The 17,517-nt window shown below is 40.2% G+C and overlaps 1 protein-coding gene across 1 annotated transcript; it reads left to right on the top strand.

Moving 5' to 3' along the window:
• The first annotated feature begins 512 nt into the window (after window positions 1–512).
• Window positions 513–17,224, top strand: LOC101857369. The gene is made up of 13 exons (XM_005109288.2): window positions 513–744; window positions 1,581–1,698; window positions 2,624–2,725; window positions 3,303–3,434; window positions 3,926–4,019; window positions 4,477–4,818; window positions 5,135–5,235; window positions 5,882–6,073; window positions 7,480–7,584; window positions 10,979–11,170; window positions 12,127–12,257; window positions 13,124–13,332; window positions 15,428–17,224. Exons 1-13 carry the CDS (start codon window positions 515–517, stop codon window positions 16,030–16,032), a joined length of 2,553 nt encoding a protein of 850 aa, XP_005109345.2. The 5' UTR covers window positions 513–514; the 3' UTR covers window positions 16,033–17,224.
• Window positions 17,225–17,517: the final 293 nt, after the last annotated feature.

Here is a 17,517-nt window from a genome sequence, read left to right as displayed (position 1 = left end):
GGGGTCGAAATTTACTTTAACTACAGTATATTATGCTCCTACGATCACCTTTCTGAAACAGTTACCTGTACAAACGACCGCTACCCACTTCCCCGTTGTGTTCTTTTTCTACATTACAATAACACTGTGCAAGACGTCGATCTTTTAAGAAATGGTCGTCTTTGACAATTTCAACTTCCTAGGGGCCTATATTTTATCCCCCGAGCGATAAGCCATCACGTCATCTACCCCATTAAGTCATCCACACCCAAACGTCCTTGTGTTGGGTGGTGGTGGTGGGGAGGGGGGAGGGGGGAGGGCGGAGCCAACTGTCCAAGACAACCACTTTTTCACAACAGGTGGCCGTCTTGCGCAATTTTAGCTTCATGTAGGCCACTGTAGTATCCTCAGAGCCATCGGTCACCTTGCCTTTAGCCCTGTCCATTTAGTCGCACACAAACTTCTCTGTATTGAGAGGTTTTGAGGGGAGGGGGGTGAGGATCCGTCTAATACAACCACTTTTTGGTCCTTTAGAATGGGTAGCCTTTTTGAACAATTTCGATTACATATTTTCCTCCTCAGAGCGACAGGCCGTCACGTCATCTACCCCGTCCAGTCAGCCACACACGAACGTCCTTGTGATGACGCGCCGACTTCTGCCGTCTCTGTTCCTGTCCCGGCCCGACCCCCTGGAGAGTTGGACGATGTTGCAGACAGTGGCTGGCCTCTTGTGCCAGTGCCGCGGACGAAGTTGCCGAGTATAGGGTATACATAATATATATATAAATAGGTGTGACATTCTGGTGAAATCAGGAGCTTATCAAAATAATAAAATCGAAGAAGCTGACATTTTCCCGCCTGTTAAGCTACTTTTATAGACTATTTTGGCTCAACACCGCATATGCTAGTCTTAGAACACATTTATGTGTGGATTTTACTGCAAAACGGTACTCGAATGTCAAAAAACAAAATATAAAAAGCAAAAAAAGCAAAAGAATTCAGTTTCCGATGACTCTCAATCTATAAAAGTCACCAAATTTTGGCGCTCATTTTCTTGTTAATTTTACCTCTTACATCAGGCGGATCAGTTGCAAATATCTCAATACTTCCATTCAAGATAGATGCGTATTTTTCATTAAGAGCAAGGCACATGAACGCGCTTCAAGATTGTACCAAAAAGTCCATATGCTCCAAAATAGACGAGCACCTGATTCCACTGTGTCGTGACATGTTATGATGTGTCTCATTTTCTTTGCTGTTCCAATGGGTGTATTAATATAATTAATGTATGTTTTGAAAAAGTCCTCATGTAGTTGAACTGGTTTTCTTGTCTATATGGTGTTGTTGTTTTTTTCTTGTGTATATGAGGTTTTGTTGTCAGTAGTCATGTCATCGACATTGTATTCCTCTCAGCTCGGGTTGGTCCTGACAGGCAGTGTCAGATGTCCGCCTTCTAAATGATTTAAGTTTTGTCGACTGGGGCGTAAAAACACTTACATTAATAAGAAATATATTTAACCTGGTTTTTCGAAATATTTTATCTGCTTTTATTGCAGATTTTAACTACTTTGAGTCATTTCTGCTTGTTTTGTCTGTTGCAGCAGTGAGCATGCTGTTCTGTTCAGCTTTGCCTACTCTGCAGAAGAGTTGTTCGTACAGCCGGCTCAGTTGGAGGATCTGGTGTACCAGGTGGATGAAGTTCTCAATCGTGCGTACCTGGTGAGTGGCTTCTTGCTTATGCTGGACACTCTCTCTCCTTCTCTCTCCGTATCCTTCTCCCCCCTCTCTCTCTCTCTCTCTCTCTCTCTCTCTCTCTCTCTCTCTCTCCCTCCCTCTCTCTCTTTCTCTCTCTTAAAAGTACACTGTTCGATATCGCTATAAAGTCTGTGTCTGGTGTACCAAGAGGATGTGTTTCTCATTTTCCAGTGGCTAAGTGAGTAGTGCGAGTTAAAACTCAAGAGTAAGTCGAGCAAGTATGATGACACGGGGATCAGATTATTGGTCCCTGGGGTGTGTCCTTGAGAAACACATGACAACCCTAGATAAAAAAAAAAGCCAGGACGCTGCACAGTGGCGCCCAGCAATGGCATAGTTGTGAAATTGTTCTGTATTGGTGTAATTCTTTATTTATATACGTATATGAGTACGTATTTATGTAATACGTTTGCATTTATGATTACGTATTTATGTATGTATGTAAGTTTGCCATTGTAGACCAAATTGCCCCTCTGGGATCAATAAAAAATGTAATTTAAAAAACCGTACCAGTGTGGTGAATGCGCAAGCATTTTGAAGAGGATTAAACAGTTAGTAGGCCTACCATACATTGAAGATGGTCAAAGTGGAAATTGCATAAAATCTGCACGTTTACTGAAAGAGAGAAAGCGTGTATGTATGTGTATGTGTGTGTGTGTGTGTGTGTGTGTGTGTGTGTGTGTATGTGTGTGTGTGCGTGCGTGTGTGTGTGTGTCTGTCTGTGTCTGTATGCGGGAGGGCGGGGGTAGGAGGAAGATATCAGAGGGGAAGAGAAAGTTTGGGGGGGGGGGGGAGGGGGGATTTATGAATGTTTTCCCTGTTCCATATCCAGTTTTGACAGTAGGTTTATTCTTTTGCGGTTTCATTTTAAAAAAATTTGTCCATGCAGAAACCTTTAGACACAAAGAACATCAAAACAGGTTGTCTGATAGCAGCGGAATATGAGAAATTCTGGTACAGAGCCAAAGTGGAAGATCGAGGAAAAGATAAGGTGAGTGCTCACATCTGTTTTTTCTCTACTTGGAACGGGCCATTTTTCGGGAAGAGGGGGTTGATGGGTGTGTGTTTGCAGAAGTTAGACTATTGTGTATCGTTACGCTTGGCAGTTGCATTGTACCTTATTCCTTTCATAATTATTTCGTGGATGGTTGGCGGGTGCTCTGTTGTGGTTTGCTCCTCTGTTTTTTGTATCAAGACATCTATCGTCCTTATCGCCCCTCCTTTTTTGTTATTCTGCCTATTAGTGTTACTATCACTATTGTTATTATGATGGTGAAGCTGCTGCTGCTGCTGCTGCTGCTGCTGCTGCTGCTGCTGCTGCTGCTGCTGCTGCTGCTGCTGCTGCTGCTGCTGCTGCTGATGATAATGATGATGATGATGATGATGATGATGATGATGATGATGATGATGATGATGATGATGATGACGATGATTTATTATTATTATTGTTATTATTATTGTTATTGTTATTATTATTATTATTATTATTATTATTATTATTATTATTATTATTATTATTATTATTATTATTATTATTATTATTATTATTATTATTATTATTATTTCAGGTTCAAGTCTACTTCATCGACTATGGCAATAGAGAGCAGGTACCTCTAGCTTCGGTCAGGGAAATCCCGAATGAAACATTGGCGCTGAGGACAGAGCCACTGGCTTGGAGATGTGCACTGAGGAAGCCAAAGGTATTGGTTATGCTTCTGGTGTGTTGTTTGATTCCATCTTTCTTTCATTCAAGTATTGTATGTATATTATTAGCCTTTCTGTCTCTGTCTACTTGTCTCCCTAGTTTATCTTTCTATGCTTGGTAAGTTAAAGCCCCTTCCCCCCTCTCTCTCTCTTTCGCTCTCTTTCTCTCTCTCTCTCTCTCTCTCTCTCTCTCTCTCTCTCTCTCTCTCTATTTCTCTCTCTCTCTCTGTAACACGGTGTTTCTGTCTTCTTCTTCCTTTTTGTTCTGGTCTTTCTCGCTTTTCTCTTCACAAAAGGCAGATTTATACTGTAACGTAGTTGTTCTTTTTGAGTTACAGGTTTTTAAATTTTCATTCTACTGGCAAGTGGTTGTTTGATGGTTCGAAAGGTGCCACATTGTCTTTGGTCTGCTTCTGACTGGACCTACCTCGTATATGTGCGTTGTCTAAGTCTTTAAAAATGTTAACATTCTGCACCCCTTCCCCAGGATCTTCAAAGCTCATGGCTCCCAAATGCACACATCATTCTGAGTGAGATCACAAAATCAAGAACCTTACTGGCAAAAGTACTTGACCGTTGTGGTAAGACTTGTTATTCACCTGGAATTTCATTCAGGCCTGGAAGACATCTGTGAATCAAGGTCCGTAATGCTTATAAAGCAAACATGTTTAAAGGTTGAGGAATGGAGAATAGATAAAATAGATGCTAAAATGGTTCTTTTTTTTTTCTTTCTCGGTAACATAATGTACCTTATCTGTGTCTATCCATATCAATTATGCCTTGGATCATTAAAGCATGAATTCTTAGGACACACAAGAAAGAAGTAAGGAGTTATAAAATTCAATTATTATTATTATGTAAAAGATTGCTCTGTCACAACACAGACTTTGCATTTGAGCTTTCAGAGATATTTGGGGAGAGGGGGAGAAGGCATTTACTTTTTTTAAATTAGCCTTTATTTTTATATAAACCTTTGTTTCACTATTAATGAAAGAAAGGAGGATTATTCCTGTATCATAGTTTTGGTTTTTTTTTCAGGTGAGTGTTGTATGGTGGACCTTGTTCTACCAGATGGCCAATTGGTGAACTCAGTGCTGGTCAAATCTGACACTGATCCGTCGGTCACCTCTTCACAATCAGCATCATCTGCTCTCGAGCCGTCTACACAACAACAGAAGATACCCATGAATGAGTCCATGGATGCCCAAACTGCCACTGCCTCTACTCAAACAGCAACCCCTGCCTGTCAGACACTTAAGAAGAAGGAATCTGGAAGGGCTCGGAAGTTAAGCAACTCCTCTTTTTTAGGGTCAAGACGTAGCTGCCTCAAGACATCCCCGTTTTCTGAGAGCAAAAGAAAGTTCTTTGTGGATGACCCAGGTAAGATCCGGATTTCTGTACATAGAATGGGATAGCGTGTTTGTGTTTAAACATCCATTAGCTCAATAAAAAATGTTCTCACGAAGTTAAAAGTCCTGACTTATCTTTTTTTTAAAACATATTTTTTAAATATGCATTAGGGATCCCGCTATGCTATCAATCGAGGCTCGTGTTCTACCAGTATTTTGTCATAATATATATTTACAGTGGAATAAAAGAAGAAACAATTTGATGTCAGCGCATTTTTTGACACGTAGCCAGCCTATACAGATCTACATCTACACTTTTGCTCCTGCTATTTTCCCCCTCACCTCAGACCCGCTGGAGGTTCCAGAAGATGAAGTGTTTGCTGTGTCTGTGTGCAACGTTCTTTCAGAGTCGTCTCTTCTTGTGAGCGCCATTGGGGCAGAGTACTCGGTATGTAGATGTGTTCATGTATTCTGAAAGCAGCTTCAAGAAGTCCCTTTTGCTTCAATACTCAAGTTTTTTGTTTGTTTGTCTGTTTTTGTTTGTTTATGTGTGTGTGTGTGTGTGTGTGTGTGTGTGTGTGTGTGTGTGTGTGTGTGTGTGTGTGTGTGTGTGTTTTACTGTAGGTGTTTCCCACCCCCTCCCCATTTGACACAATTTAGGTTATGTAGGGGGCGGACGTTCGATTCTGCCTGTCAGGGCCTGCCCGGGATGAGAGGGGTACAACATCCCAGTAAAAAGCCCGATAAACTCGATAAACGTTTTCTCCCCACTCGGGATTTGGACTCCAGTCTCCGTGTGCAATTACAAAGTGCCGAACTTCTGCGCCGTCAAGTTCTGAGTTGTGTTAAAGAGTCTTCAGAGCAAAACTAGTCGGTTAGTGGACAACCTTTCTAGTGTTTGTGGGAGTCAAAATGTTAGTCTGACTTCCAGCAAAAGTTTTCAAGGTCTCTCAAAAAGGAAAGTTTCACCTGGTCCTTTCTCTTTATTCCACAACTATTTTGTTCTCTTTCCCCATTTATTGTTTGCATAATGTGACCCAGTAGACTTTACAGTATTGTGAAACAACTGCTCAGCCTGATTCTTTCTTTTACAGGACAAGTTGGATGAGCTGGAGGAATTGATTTGCGAAAACTTTGAGAGCTGGCCAGTACCAACAAAGATCAAGAAAACAAATGTTTATGCTTGTGTCTTCACGGGAGAGGGGAATTATGTGTTTGACAAAGCTGAAAAAGAAGAGGAGATGACAAAATATTGCAGAGCCAGAGTCATGGGAGACTATAAAGAGGTAAGCGGGTTTTTGTTTTTTTTCGATTATAGGCTTTCGGTTCTTTTCATGAGCTAGTGTAAATTGAAGGTGTCTTTGTCAATTCAATTTTGTTCCCTCTTCTGAAACTCTGGGCGCCCTTAATTTCATAGCAGAAAGAATCAGTTCCCCTTTATGTTTTGTCTTTATTATTTAAACTTGATTAAATATTTATCTCCATTGCTACGTAAAACTGACTTACTGGGAGCTGCAGTGTAATAGTATAAAACAATTCATCTAAAATAAGCTATACGTTGAACAGTGGTCGGAGAGCATATGATTTTTTTGGGTCCTGTTTTTTTTTTTAGATCAGTATCCAGCTTGTTCTGGTGCCAAAAATTAGAAAAAGCAAATATTAAGCTCCAAATTAATGGTAACTGCTAACAGCACATTTTGGGTGGAAATTCCCTCTTGGAATCTTAGAAAAAAATATATGAAAGAAAACATCATATTTGTTTCTGTTTGGGATGATTATGTTGACAGCGTAGTTTATCATTCTTAAAATCGATGATGTTGATGACTAATCTGATGATAAAGGGGACAAGGATTATCATCAATTGTTTTCTTTTTGTTGCACTGTTAATGTTCTAACTTTTTTCTTATAGTGCGGTCTAAAATTCGTGGCGCAACTTATCCTCAAATATCATTATAACGGGTGAATCAATGTCACCCATATTTTGCACAGCAATTTGTCTCAAATTGTCTTAACTTAATCATATTTTCCCCCAACATTTGGGGCTAGAATAAAAAAACATTTCTTCATAAATACATATAAAATGCTACAAACCTCTTTCACGCGGAAAATAGAATTGTTCACAGCACTTCCCGCTTCTCACACACATTTTGTATACGCATATGGGTTTCGTCACAGTTCATCAATGATACTTTTTTGTTGCAAAACTTGTTACAAGAAATACATTTTATAGTGAACGCATTTTTCGCTCTAAAAGTTCTCAAACCATGCATCTAATAAAGATAATCTTGCGATGAGAAAAAAATGACGGACTTGCTTTTAAAAGCGATATTCTCCCAGCTGTAAACCTTATAAAATCTGTAGAAATCACCCATTAAGATTTTTTACGAGTATTTATTAAGGAATTTTCTAGAACAGAGGTGACAGGTGTTTACAAAAATATTGATCTGTTAAGACATACTGATACAAGTCACTGTGCAAAAAGCTGGAGAGTTTGTGTTGGATAGTTGAGGAGATTTTGACAATAAGTTGCACCATGAAATTTTGACCGCACCATAGTTCCTTATTTTGCGACTGTTGAAGTTTTCATTTTTCCTCATGCTTAGTTGGTAACCATGGTGTGTAGCTCATACTGAGATGACGGACTGTGTTTGGTGTAGTGTTACTGTTTGTTCTATTCTGTTGCTTTCCCCAGAAGGCTGCGTTTGTCTACCTACCGGACCACGGCCGACAGACAGTTGTTCATCACGATCAGTTGCGAGAGATTGACCCAAAACTCAACTCTTCACTCCCTTACCAGGTAGGACACACAAAGGTTCTTTTCTGTGTGTGTTTTGTTTGTTTTTGTTTTATTTGGCCGGGTATACCAGTCACTTTTCGTGATTGGGATCAGAGGTAACAGCCAAGATTCCCATCTCAATTGTTATAGTTTTGGATTAGGGCTCAGTGAAGAAAATTCCAACCGTTGATAAATTCCATCTTAAGATCTTATAGTATTCAAACCACCAGGCTAAATAACAATATACCAATAATGAGCACATAACTTAGTGAACATTATTTGAAAACCCCATTGGCAAAATAATTTAGATCCTTTAAGCCGTGTGCTTTTTCCGATTTCTTGAGCATTTAGTTGTAGGTCCATTTCGTTGTACTTGTAATAATTTTTGCAGCATTTGTACAAAATTGTTCCTGGGTGGAGATTGCAGGATCAGTGTACATCCTTGGCTCTTGTGTAAATGCTGGATACAAACGGATGGATAAAGTAGTTTGAGGTTTTGTTGTTGTTATTGTTTTTGTTTTTTCTTCATTTATACCCTGAGCTATTATTATTATTAGCGTGCTGTGTTTTACAAGTAAATAAGAAGTTGTTGAACGTTGCCTACCCCCGCCATTTTCCTTTCCGCCCCAACTTTTCATTATTTTGAGTCTCTCCAAGATTGTAAGACACATGATGCGAATTTCAGTTATTAAAGAGTCAATGAAAGATAGAGTAATACTGCAAATTCACTCAATACCAAATTGCCTGCCTCCATGAGCGCAAATCGGAAGTCATTTATCCTTTTTGTTGTTTTTTCAGTTTTAAAAAAAACAAAAAAACTTCTCCTTGATTTGTCTTCTAAGTAAGCTATCTACTCTTTCTATTTACTTTATACATGAAACCTGACGTCTCCACAGAGCTAAGTCATAATTTGTGTCACGACAAAAAGGAATCATGCACTCGTCAAGTTAATGTTTGGGCATAAGGGGTTAAAGGTATAATCTTATATCTTGTTTATTTGTCTTGCTTTTGATGAAACAATACATAATCTATCATTCTTAAATAGAAGACGAGATATTTGACTCTATACGGGGAAAGGATTCCAGTCCAGGACCGTGCTCGTTTCCTCGGCGTCATTTTCGACAAAAAACTCACATTCATACCACACATCAAAGACCTTCATGTGAGGTGCCAGAAAGCGCTCAACGCTTTGAAAATTCTATCGCATCCGGAGTGGGGCGGGGACTCAAAACACCTTCTCCACTTGTACATCTCCCTTGTCCGGTCCAGGTTGACTACGGCTGTCAAGTCTATGGATCGGCAAAACCACATATCTTAAAATTAATGCTAGACCCAATACAAAACCAAGGACTCCGCCTCGCTCTGGGGGCTTTCCGTATTTCTCCGGTGGAGAGCCTCCAAGTCGAGGCCAACATACCACCACTCTCACTCAGACGCACACAACTCTCACTACAAAACGCAGTTAAACAGAGCTCAACACTAGGGCTGGGCAATCAGTCGCTGTAGCAAAATCCGGATACTATGTCAGTGCACCTCTTCGGCAAATAATATGATAATATGAACCGCTTCGGCAAATGGGTTAGAACCACTTTGACAAACGGGTTAGCATTACTTCAACAAATGGGTGCACCCACTTCGGCAAACGGGTCAGGAAAGAGAGTTACAAATCTGAATTCGTATAATATTTCATTGAGAATTATCCGGTTGTCCTTGTAGATTATCCGGATTTTGCCCCCCCCCCCCCCCCTTCTACTCAACACCGGAAAATCCAGCGCACGACTGCATTTTTAAAACAAACCCAGAAACCATAAACAAATTCCAAAATAACGAAAAGCTCATCAAACCCTTCGGCCTCAGAATCCTTGAGGACCTCAAAAACTTACACTTTTCCAAACTAGATATCCAACAAATTCTTTTCCCCGACCTCCCTCCGTGGCACCTCACCAAGGCAAAAGTAGATTTACAGTTGACCACACACAACAGAGAAAGCACACACACCAAGACCTTTAAAGCAGAATACAAAAAACTAATAGATAAATACCCCGGTGCAGAGCTCATCTTCACGGATGGCTCCAAAAAAGACAATGAAGTGGGCGCCGCAGCCCTATCTCCCAACAGTACACACCAGAGGAGACTCCATCCTGAAGCCTCCATTTTCTCTGCGGAGGCCACTGCCATGGACATGGCACTGGACTCCGTAGAAAATTCTCCAAACAAATCTTTCCTAATCCTTTCTGACTCTCTGTCTTGCATCACCTCACTCACAAACTACACACTCTTACACCCAAAAAATAGTTAGGCTACAACAGAAAATTCATTCACTATCCGAAACAGGAAAAAAATCATGTTCGCATGGATACCTAGCCATGTGGGCATCCGAGGAAACGAGCAGGTAGACGACCTGGCGAAGAAAGCTTCATCCCTTCTGATGGGATCAACGACAAACACTCTCCCACAGACTGACTTTAGAAATAAAGTAAAAAAGGACACCTCCAGTCTGTGGGAGAGCCTCTGGGAAAAGCAGAAAAACAATAAACTATATGAAATAAAACCCAAACTAGAACAGCGAAATCCTTCGGACCTCTCCAGAAGAGACGAAGTCATTTTTACTCGATTGCGCTTCGGACACACGGCCCTGACCCACAAATACCTCCTACAGGGAGATGAGAAGCCGTTCTGTGTCCGATGCGACACAGATTTTACCTTTAGACACATCTTAACCGAATGTCTAGACTTTGGAGAGATCCGAAGGAAATATTATAAATGCAAGAACTTGCAAGACATTTTTTACGTCGTTGTTCCCAGCAGAATATTGAACTTTATGAAGGCCTTTGGCCTTTATGGCAAATTGTAAAGTGACATCGTACTACTTAAATTCTTATTGTTAATTATAAGAGTTGTTTTAAATTGAAAATATATTTACACCGAATTTTAATATTTTAAGCATTTTAAAGTCTAATAGTTAACCAATCGTGCAGTAAACTTTTGCGAAAGTAAACAACTTGTGTTTCGCGCACTCATATGACCTTACGCAGTTGCGAGCGCCATAAAATCCTATACTACTACGAGATATTTGAGGCTGAAGGAGGTGGGGGGGGGGGGGGGGTGTCACGTATGGTGTCAGACGTACAATTAGCGAAAAAATGGCGCCAAAGTTCGATGACTTCCAAAGTTTAAACGTCCTTTGAAATTTACATCTTTTTCATGCTCTTGATCAACGTTTTCCAGTAAAATCTACACAGAAATGTGTTTTAAAGTGGATATGAAAGGCGTTGAGCCAAAATTAATAGATAAATATTGCCCTATGGGCGGGAAAATATCGGTTTCTGGGGTTTCATTATTTGATGAGTGCATGATCTCACCACGGTGCCACACATTAATTTGTCTTGTACGTCACTGTTCTCTTACCTACCAGGCCATCCCGGTGAACCTTTTAGGCCTGAACGACATGCCAGATGGTCACCGCACAGCAGTCAAGGAGGTCCTGATTGGGCTCACTCTGACTGAGCCCACCGTCTTCATGGCGGTCAGGAAAAACACGAAGATCCAAGACCTCACCAGGTCTCCGTCGTCTGTTGATGAGCTGCTCGTCACACGTGTTCGGAAGGTAAGTTCTGTAGCGTCAGTACATTTGGTAGGTTGTCAAGTTGGCAACGGTAAAGCTATGGGTTTGAGTCTTATATTTATTAATAAATTCATTTTTCGTGAGGATGTTTTTGCGCCCATCGATATAATGTAGATAACTTGGGAGGCTGCTTGTTAATGACAAACTGAGCTGAGATGGGAAACATCAGAAAGACCGAGATACTCTATAAAATTTTTCCACACAAGGGAATCAAATTCAAGTCTTTTGCGTCCGAGGGCAAAGCGCCTGACTGCTGTACCACAAGCGCCTGTGTTTGAGTCAGCTTGGTTGGGCCCAGCGCTGTCCTATTGTCCTCAGGAAATACATCTTATAGAAATTTGTGCTTCTTGGGATAAATGGGTACCCTGCTGAAACAGTGAATTGTCTCAAAACATGTGTAAAATTAAAAGAGGAAGTAGGTGGCTGGGGGCTTACTTAGAAGACAGGCCAGGGTGCCGTTTTAAATGTCTCCAAAACAATTTATGGCTTACTAATTGTGCATCCGAAGACAGTTTTGGTAACGGAATCTAAAGTATTAGTATATTTGCATTTACTTTTTTATGTATCTTACATTGAAATCGCATATCTTATAATTTAAATCTAGTATTATAAAGCAGAGTAAGGAGTGAGTTTGTGAAACGTTTCTGTCATGATAGATTGAGTGATTGACTATACATCCTAGTGAAAATGTGACAATTTACCTAGTGCATACTAAGATCAGGTTGTTGAGAATGAATAGCATACCTGAATAGTGTTGTATCATGTAAGCGAGGGTTCTGGTGATTCCTGCCTGCTTGTAGAACTTAGGAGGTTAGGCATGATAATATTTGATTACAAATATTCTATTTCAATAAATTTGCCTTTCATAACTGATATTTGCATCAGCTTGACTTAATAAAATTGATTCTTAAAACAATTTCCGTTAAACTTCTTCTTAGATAATGAGCTGTCTCTCCGTGGTGTGTGATATGGAGAAAGTGGCTGCGGTATATCAGGATGTGTTTGGCGAGCCTCTGGACAATGTAGAGGCGATTTACAGACATATGCCCGGATATGGATTCCGGACAGAGTGAGTGAAACAAAATCGTACCCCCCCCCCCCCCCCTCGACCCTGTGGCTTTGGGAAATGTAGTGAATCTCCTGATCATAAATAGGAGATTATGATATGCCATACCACGTTAGTGGTGTTACAGCACGCGTGAACAGCTTCGCTTGAATGTGTTTTAGCAATGGTGTCCAGCACAAATTACGATCCAGTTTGAAATCTGATTTTTGAGTATGGGGTGGAACTGGTTCGAATATATCATCTCAATGAATGACCTAAATGTTCAAAATACAAAAATGCATCAAAACCGACATGGAATCTGAGCTGAAATGGTCTTGGATGGTTTGTTTAAAGTTTTCGCCTCTCCAGTAAAATTTACTTCCTGGGAAATGGCCTATATTGTATCATCTCAGTCTAATTTGCTTCGTTTCCTTTTTCTTTTCTCTAACAAGTGTGCCCACGTCTCTGGGTTCAAAATATACAGGCACATCGAGAGCTCAGTTAGTACCATACTAGTCTTTGGAACTCTGGTTTTAATCTCCAATGGATTATGTATAAAGTATTTTCTTATCTTATCTCATCTCATCTCATCTCATCTCATCTCATTACAACTCTAGCTGAATGAGTAAAATACTGAAGCTACCAAAGGCTTGACCATTAGTGAGATCGAGAGAGGGGCGGTATCTTCATACTTTATTTTGCTGATCATGTGATATATATTTTGTATATAAATGATTGTCTTTTGCAGCTGTGTGTGTTTACATATTTACCTATTGAAATTTTAAGCATGATAGTCATTGAACGTGTGTCTGACGAAGACACAACGTTCGGTTCATATTCCCTGCGTCGTTTCGGATGCTTTTTTGCTCAAATATTTTGTAAATTCACAGAGGTCCTGAGATCGAATTGATTGACATAAGCAACAGCATGGAAAAGATCGTTAATAACGTCAATCAAACCGTACTGGACGTCATGGAACTTTTGCCAAATATAAATATGAAGGCCAGAAGAAGGGAAACAGACCAAGTGAACAAGGAGATGTTTAGATCCAATAATGCTGCACAGACTCGTAAACTTGCTTCCAGTAAACAGTGTAAAGGTTAGTGAAACTCGTTCAACACTAAAACATCACTGTTTGTCATGAAAATCTTTTGATTCGATTTACACTGTACCTTCAGATTTTAAATACATGACAATCCTGATTTGTCTTTTCAAGCTAAATATTTTTTTCAACCTCATAGGTTGATGTAAACGGGCACTTCTCTTCGGCACGGGTAACATTTTCTGTACGTCTATCTGAGGTTAAAAATAAATATATTTACCTGCACATTTCTGGAACATAATATTTCAGTATGGTTTTTGTTTTACTTTCTTTGGTTCAAACAAGAATAACTCCCTTTTAAACACATGGTAATTGGAAATGTCCAAAATTGTTTTAAAATGCGCACAAGCAGGGGTAGCTATACCAAAGGAGAGAAAAAATATATCAACTTTCACTTTCTCCTTCTTTCCGGTCAAATATACATATTATACAGGATGATTAAAAAAGAATACTCCCAAACCATCATATGATGTTTCAAATACAAAAACCAATAGAAAACAACTCCAGCTTGGACATATTATGCGTGTACACACCTTCAAGTTTTTGTTTCATGTTTTATTAGTTCTCAAAGTGGCTACCACTAGCAGCACGGACATCATTAAGCCGATACGAGAATTCCCCCAAAACGCGCCTCAGGATGTCTGAGTCCTTCTTCTCTGTTTTATATATATTTTTGAATAAGTGTTTTACGGCTTTCTCACCTGCATAAGGTCATATAAGCGCGCTGGACACATTAAACATTTTCAGTTGGTATTAAATTTAGAATTTATCACAGGTGGCGGCCGAAGCCTAATCTAATCGATTTTAGATCACCAAGGGATCTTTAACGTGCGCAACTTGCACCCGGGACCTCCGAGATTTATCGCCCTTGTCCCAGGAGGCTAGGTGTAGATCTTTCCTACCAGAAGATCAGGCGTGTGGTTGAAAGACAACAGTTAGAAGAGGGGGCAAAGGAGGTGGAGACGAAAGCAGACGACAGAACATTGTTGGAGAGCAGGAAAGAAGGTGAAATGAGAAAATTTCAGAGAAGAAAAATTTTCCGTCCCAACCTGGATTTGAATTCGGGACTTTTGAATGAGAGGCGAACACTTTAACCTCTTGGCCACGAGATCCTCCCGTTTTTCAGTCCGCCGTGCTGATTATAGCTGTTATTCCACCTATCATGTCAATGATGTTTGCGGGAAGTGGTGGAACATAAACTTTGTCTTTAACATACACCCACAAGAAGTGGTCATTAACTTAACTGCAAGCAAATTTGAATGACTTCATTGTTCAATAATTATGGAGCACTGCCACATTGGCATCTCTGGGTTCAAGCCTATCTGTATGAAAACGTGCCACGGTGGTGGCTTGATAGAAGAGGTGCAAAAGACCTCGCTCTCTGCAGTTGGCCTGCCAGACCCCAGGACCGCACTCTGTGATTTCTTCTTTTTTTTTTTTTTTTTGGGGGGGGGGGTTTTTTTTTATGAGGTTGACAAATAAATAACAAATCAAGTGTACATGTAGTTTTTTTTTTAAGGGCGAAGTTTAGGTTAAAAAACTTCCAGCAAATCTTTATTTTGTTTTGGTAAGTGTTTTTCGGAGCTCGCAACTGCATAAGGTCATATGAGCACGGAGACACATTAAACTTTTTCAGTTGGTAGGAAATTTTTAATTACGCCAGGGTGGTGCCTCAAGCCAACACTTATTGATCAAATATCGATGGCATGTAGGGCCGAACAACAGCTACAATCTACACGGTGGACTGAGACATTCTGAGGCGCGTTTGGGATAAATTCTCATATCGGCTTGAAGTAGTTCCTGCTTGTGGTAGTCACACGGAGCACTTGTAAAACATGAAATGAAAATTTGAAAGTGTACAACACATGTATCCAAGCTAGAGTTTCTATTGTTTTTTGTTTTTGAAATATCACGTGATGATTTTGACATTCTTCTTGAATCATCCTGTATATCGCTCTTATCTGTTCTTCTTTGTGTTTCTTACGCTCTTATAATACCTCCAATCTTTGTCACTTACATAACATAATTGTGTTGCAAGTTCCGTAAAAACATTTACTAAAACAAATAAGAGATCTTGTACTTCTATCTGCAGATATGACAAGCCAAGCACCTGTCAAAGAAGCAAGCACACAATGGCTTCCAACTTGCGGAGCGTGCAGGCATACAGCCCGGCTCCTACAGTCTGTTAGTCCTACACACAGCCCCGTCACTCCCGTCTGGACCTCGACCCCACGGGATGGCATCGGCAAAGCTCTGACACTTCTAGACCGAGCCAAGAGGTGCGTGCGTGACCTCGATGGGGCATCTCTGTGCTCTGCGGCAGCCTCAGCATCCTCATCTATACCATCTCTGTCGTCAGAGCCTCTCGTATACTCTTCTTTAAATTGCACCAGCTCAAATCAACTACAACAAAGGTGTGCCTGTAAGACTGAAAACATCAATACATTAAGCCTATGCACTGCTGGTGTCACGAACCCTCAACCTCGAAGCCTGTACACTTGGGTAAACCCGAAACTCAAACACGGACAGGTTCAGAAGAACTCCAGCACAGGTAGTTTTGCAGAGAATATTGATAGAAAAGCCAGGTACAAGCCAAGGATTTTGTTCGGTTCTCCCGACGTTGCGCAGCAATATACACCACTGACTCCTTCTCCTGAATCAGAAGCCCTGCACATAGAGAACCTCAGCAAGTCATAATACGTTTTACCTTCACTAAACCTGAACTGTAAGCTTCTCGTTACCCCGCTGTGCAACCACCAAAGACGGTCACTCGGGGAGAGTATAACAGCGGCCAAGGCGCTCAGAACGCGAATCTCACCAAAGATTATTTTTTCTCAAGTTGTACTACAGAGCAAAACGTTTAAAGGAAATGTTTAAATAGTAAATATAAAATGTTTTGTTGAACTTCAAAGAAAATAATGATATAGTTGCCCACTTACTGAGGTAATTTACCAGCTCTCTAAAAATGTATGGCATTGTAAGTTTTTTTTTTTTCTCCTTACATATTTCACCAAACTCATATCAACTAAATTAACGTTGTGCCCCAAAGACTTTACTCGTCTTAACATTAATTAAGCCTATACACCGGCCAGCTCAGGCATATTGTGAGTTGCTGAGGTTCTTTATGTACAGGGCTCAGCTCGTTGGGCATACTGTGCCGTTGAATTGCGCAGGGAGATAAATGGATATCAGTGTTGTCTTTTTATAGGTCTTGTGAGAACAAATTCCAGGAAGAAAGGGCCATCGTCTAAAGTATTCAAATTGTATATATATATGCTCTATGTGATCACCAGATTTGAGACAAATGGTTTTATAGTAAAGTGAAGTTTACGAATGCAAGATGTTAATTTACACGGGCCAAGTTCTTTTAATTCAGAAGACTTGTTCTGGAAACTCATCAATTTGTTTTAGGAATCAAACTTGCCAGTTATGCTTTATGTTACACATTAATGTCTTGCTCTTTTGAGTAATGTATGAAAGGGGTTTGCATTTCTATTCTTGTGGACCATATTCTTTTAACTTAAGGTGATTTGGGTAAATTTACAAGCTGTAGTGGGTGCGTCTGGAGACGAAATTCTATTGTGATATTCTGCTACTGTGATGGCATGTTGTTCTTTCTGACTTAAACTTATTAGCACTCTGAGATAAGAGATTGTTGTGTAGCTTTCCTGTTATGTCAAGGCTCCTTTTCTTTTTTATCCATTCCTTTAAGGTAATGCATATGCTTAAAAAAACAAACACACGCACACACAAACACACAAATACACACACACGCACACACACAAACACACATGCACGCACAGACGAAGGCACACACGCACATAAATACGCAATTAAATACGCACATAAACACGCACATGAACACGAACATGAACACGAACATAGACACGAACACAAACACACAAACATAAACACACACACACACACATGTACACAAGCACACACACAGTAGAATATGTTTTTGACACTCACTCATTGTCCAGGAAAAAAGTGTTTATCTTAGACAGGTGCTCCCTTTAGACAGTGTTATTATGATATCAACAAAGGTCCTGGGGAAAGCAGAAGTGGTCGTTTGAATAGGTCGTGATTGTCTTGGACAGGTGCTCAATAGAGCTGGAACGACTATATTGTTTGTGTTTGTGTGTGTATGTGTGTGTAGATAGATAGATAGATAGATAGATA

The sequence above is a fragment of the Aplysia californica genome, unplaced genomic scaffold, assembly GCF_000002075.1.
Source record: "Aplysia californica isolate F4 #8 unplaced genomic scaffold, AplCal3.0 scaffold00761, whole genome shotgun sequence".
NCBI classification, from domain to species: Eukaryota; Metazoa; Mollusca; class Gastropoda; order Aplysiida; family Aplysiidae; genus Aplysia; species Aplysia californica.
Note: the sequence above shows the minus strand (reverse complement) of the source record. Positions and strands in the feature narration are given on the sequence as shown.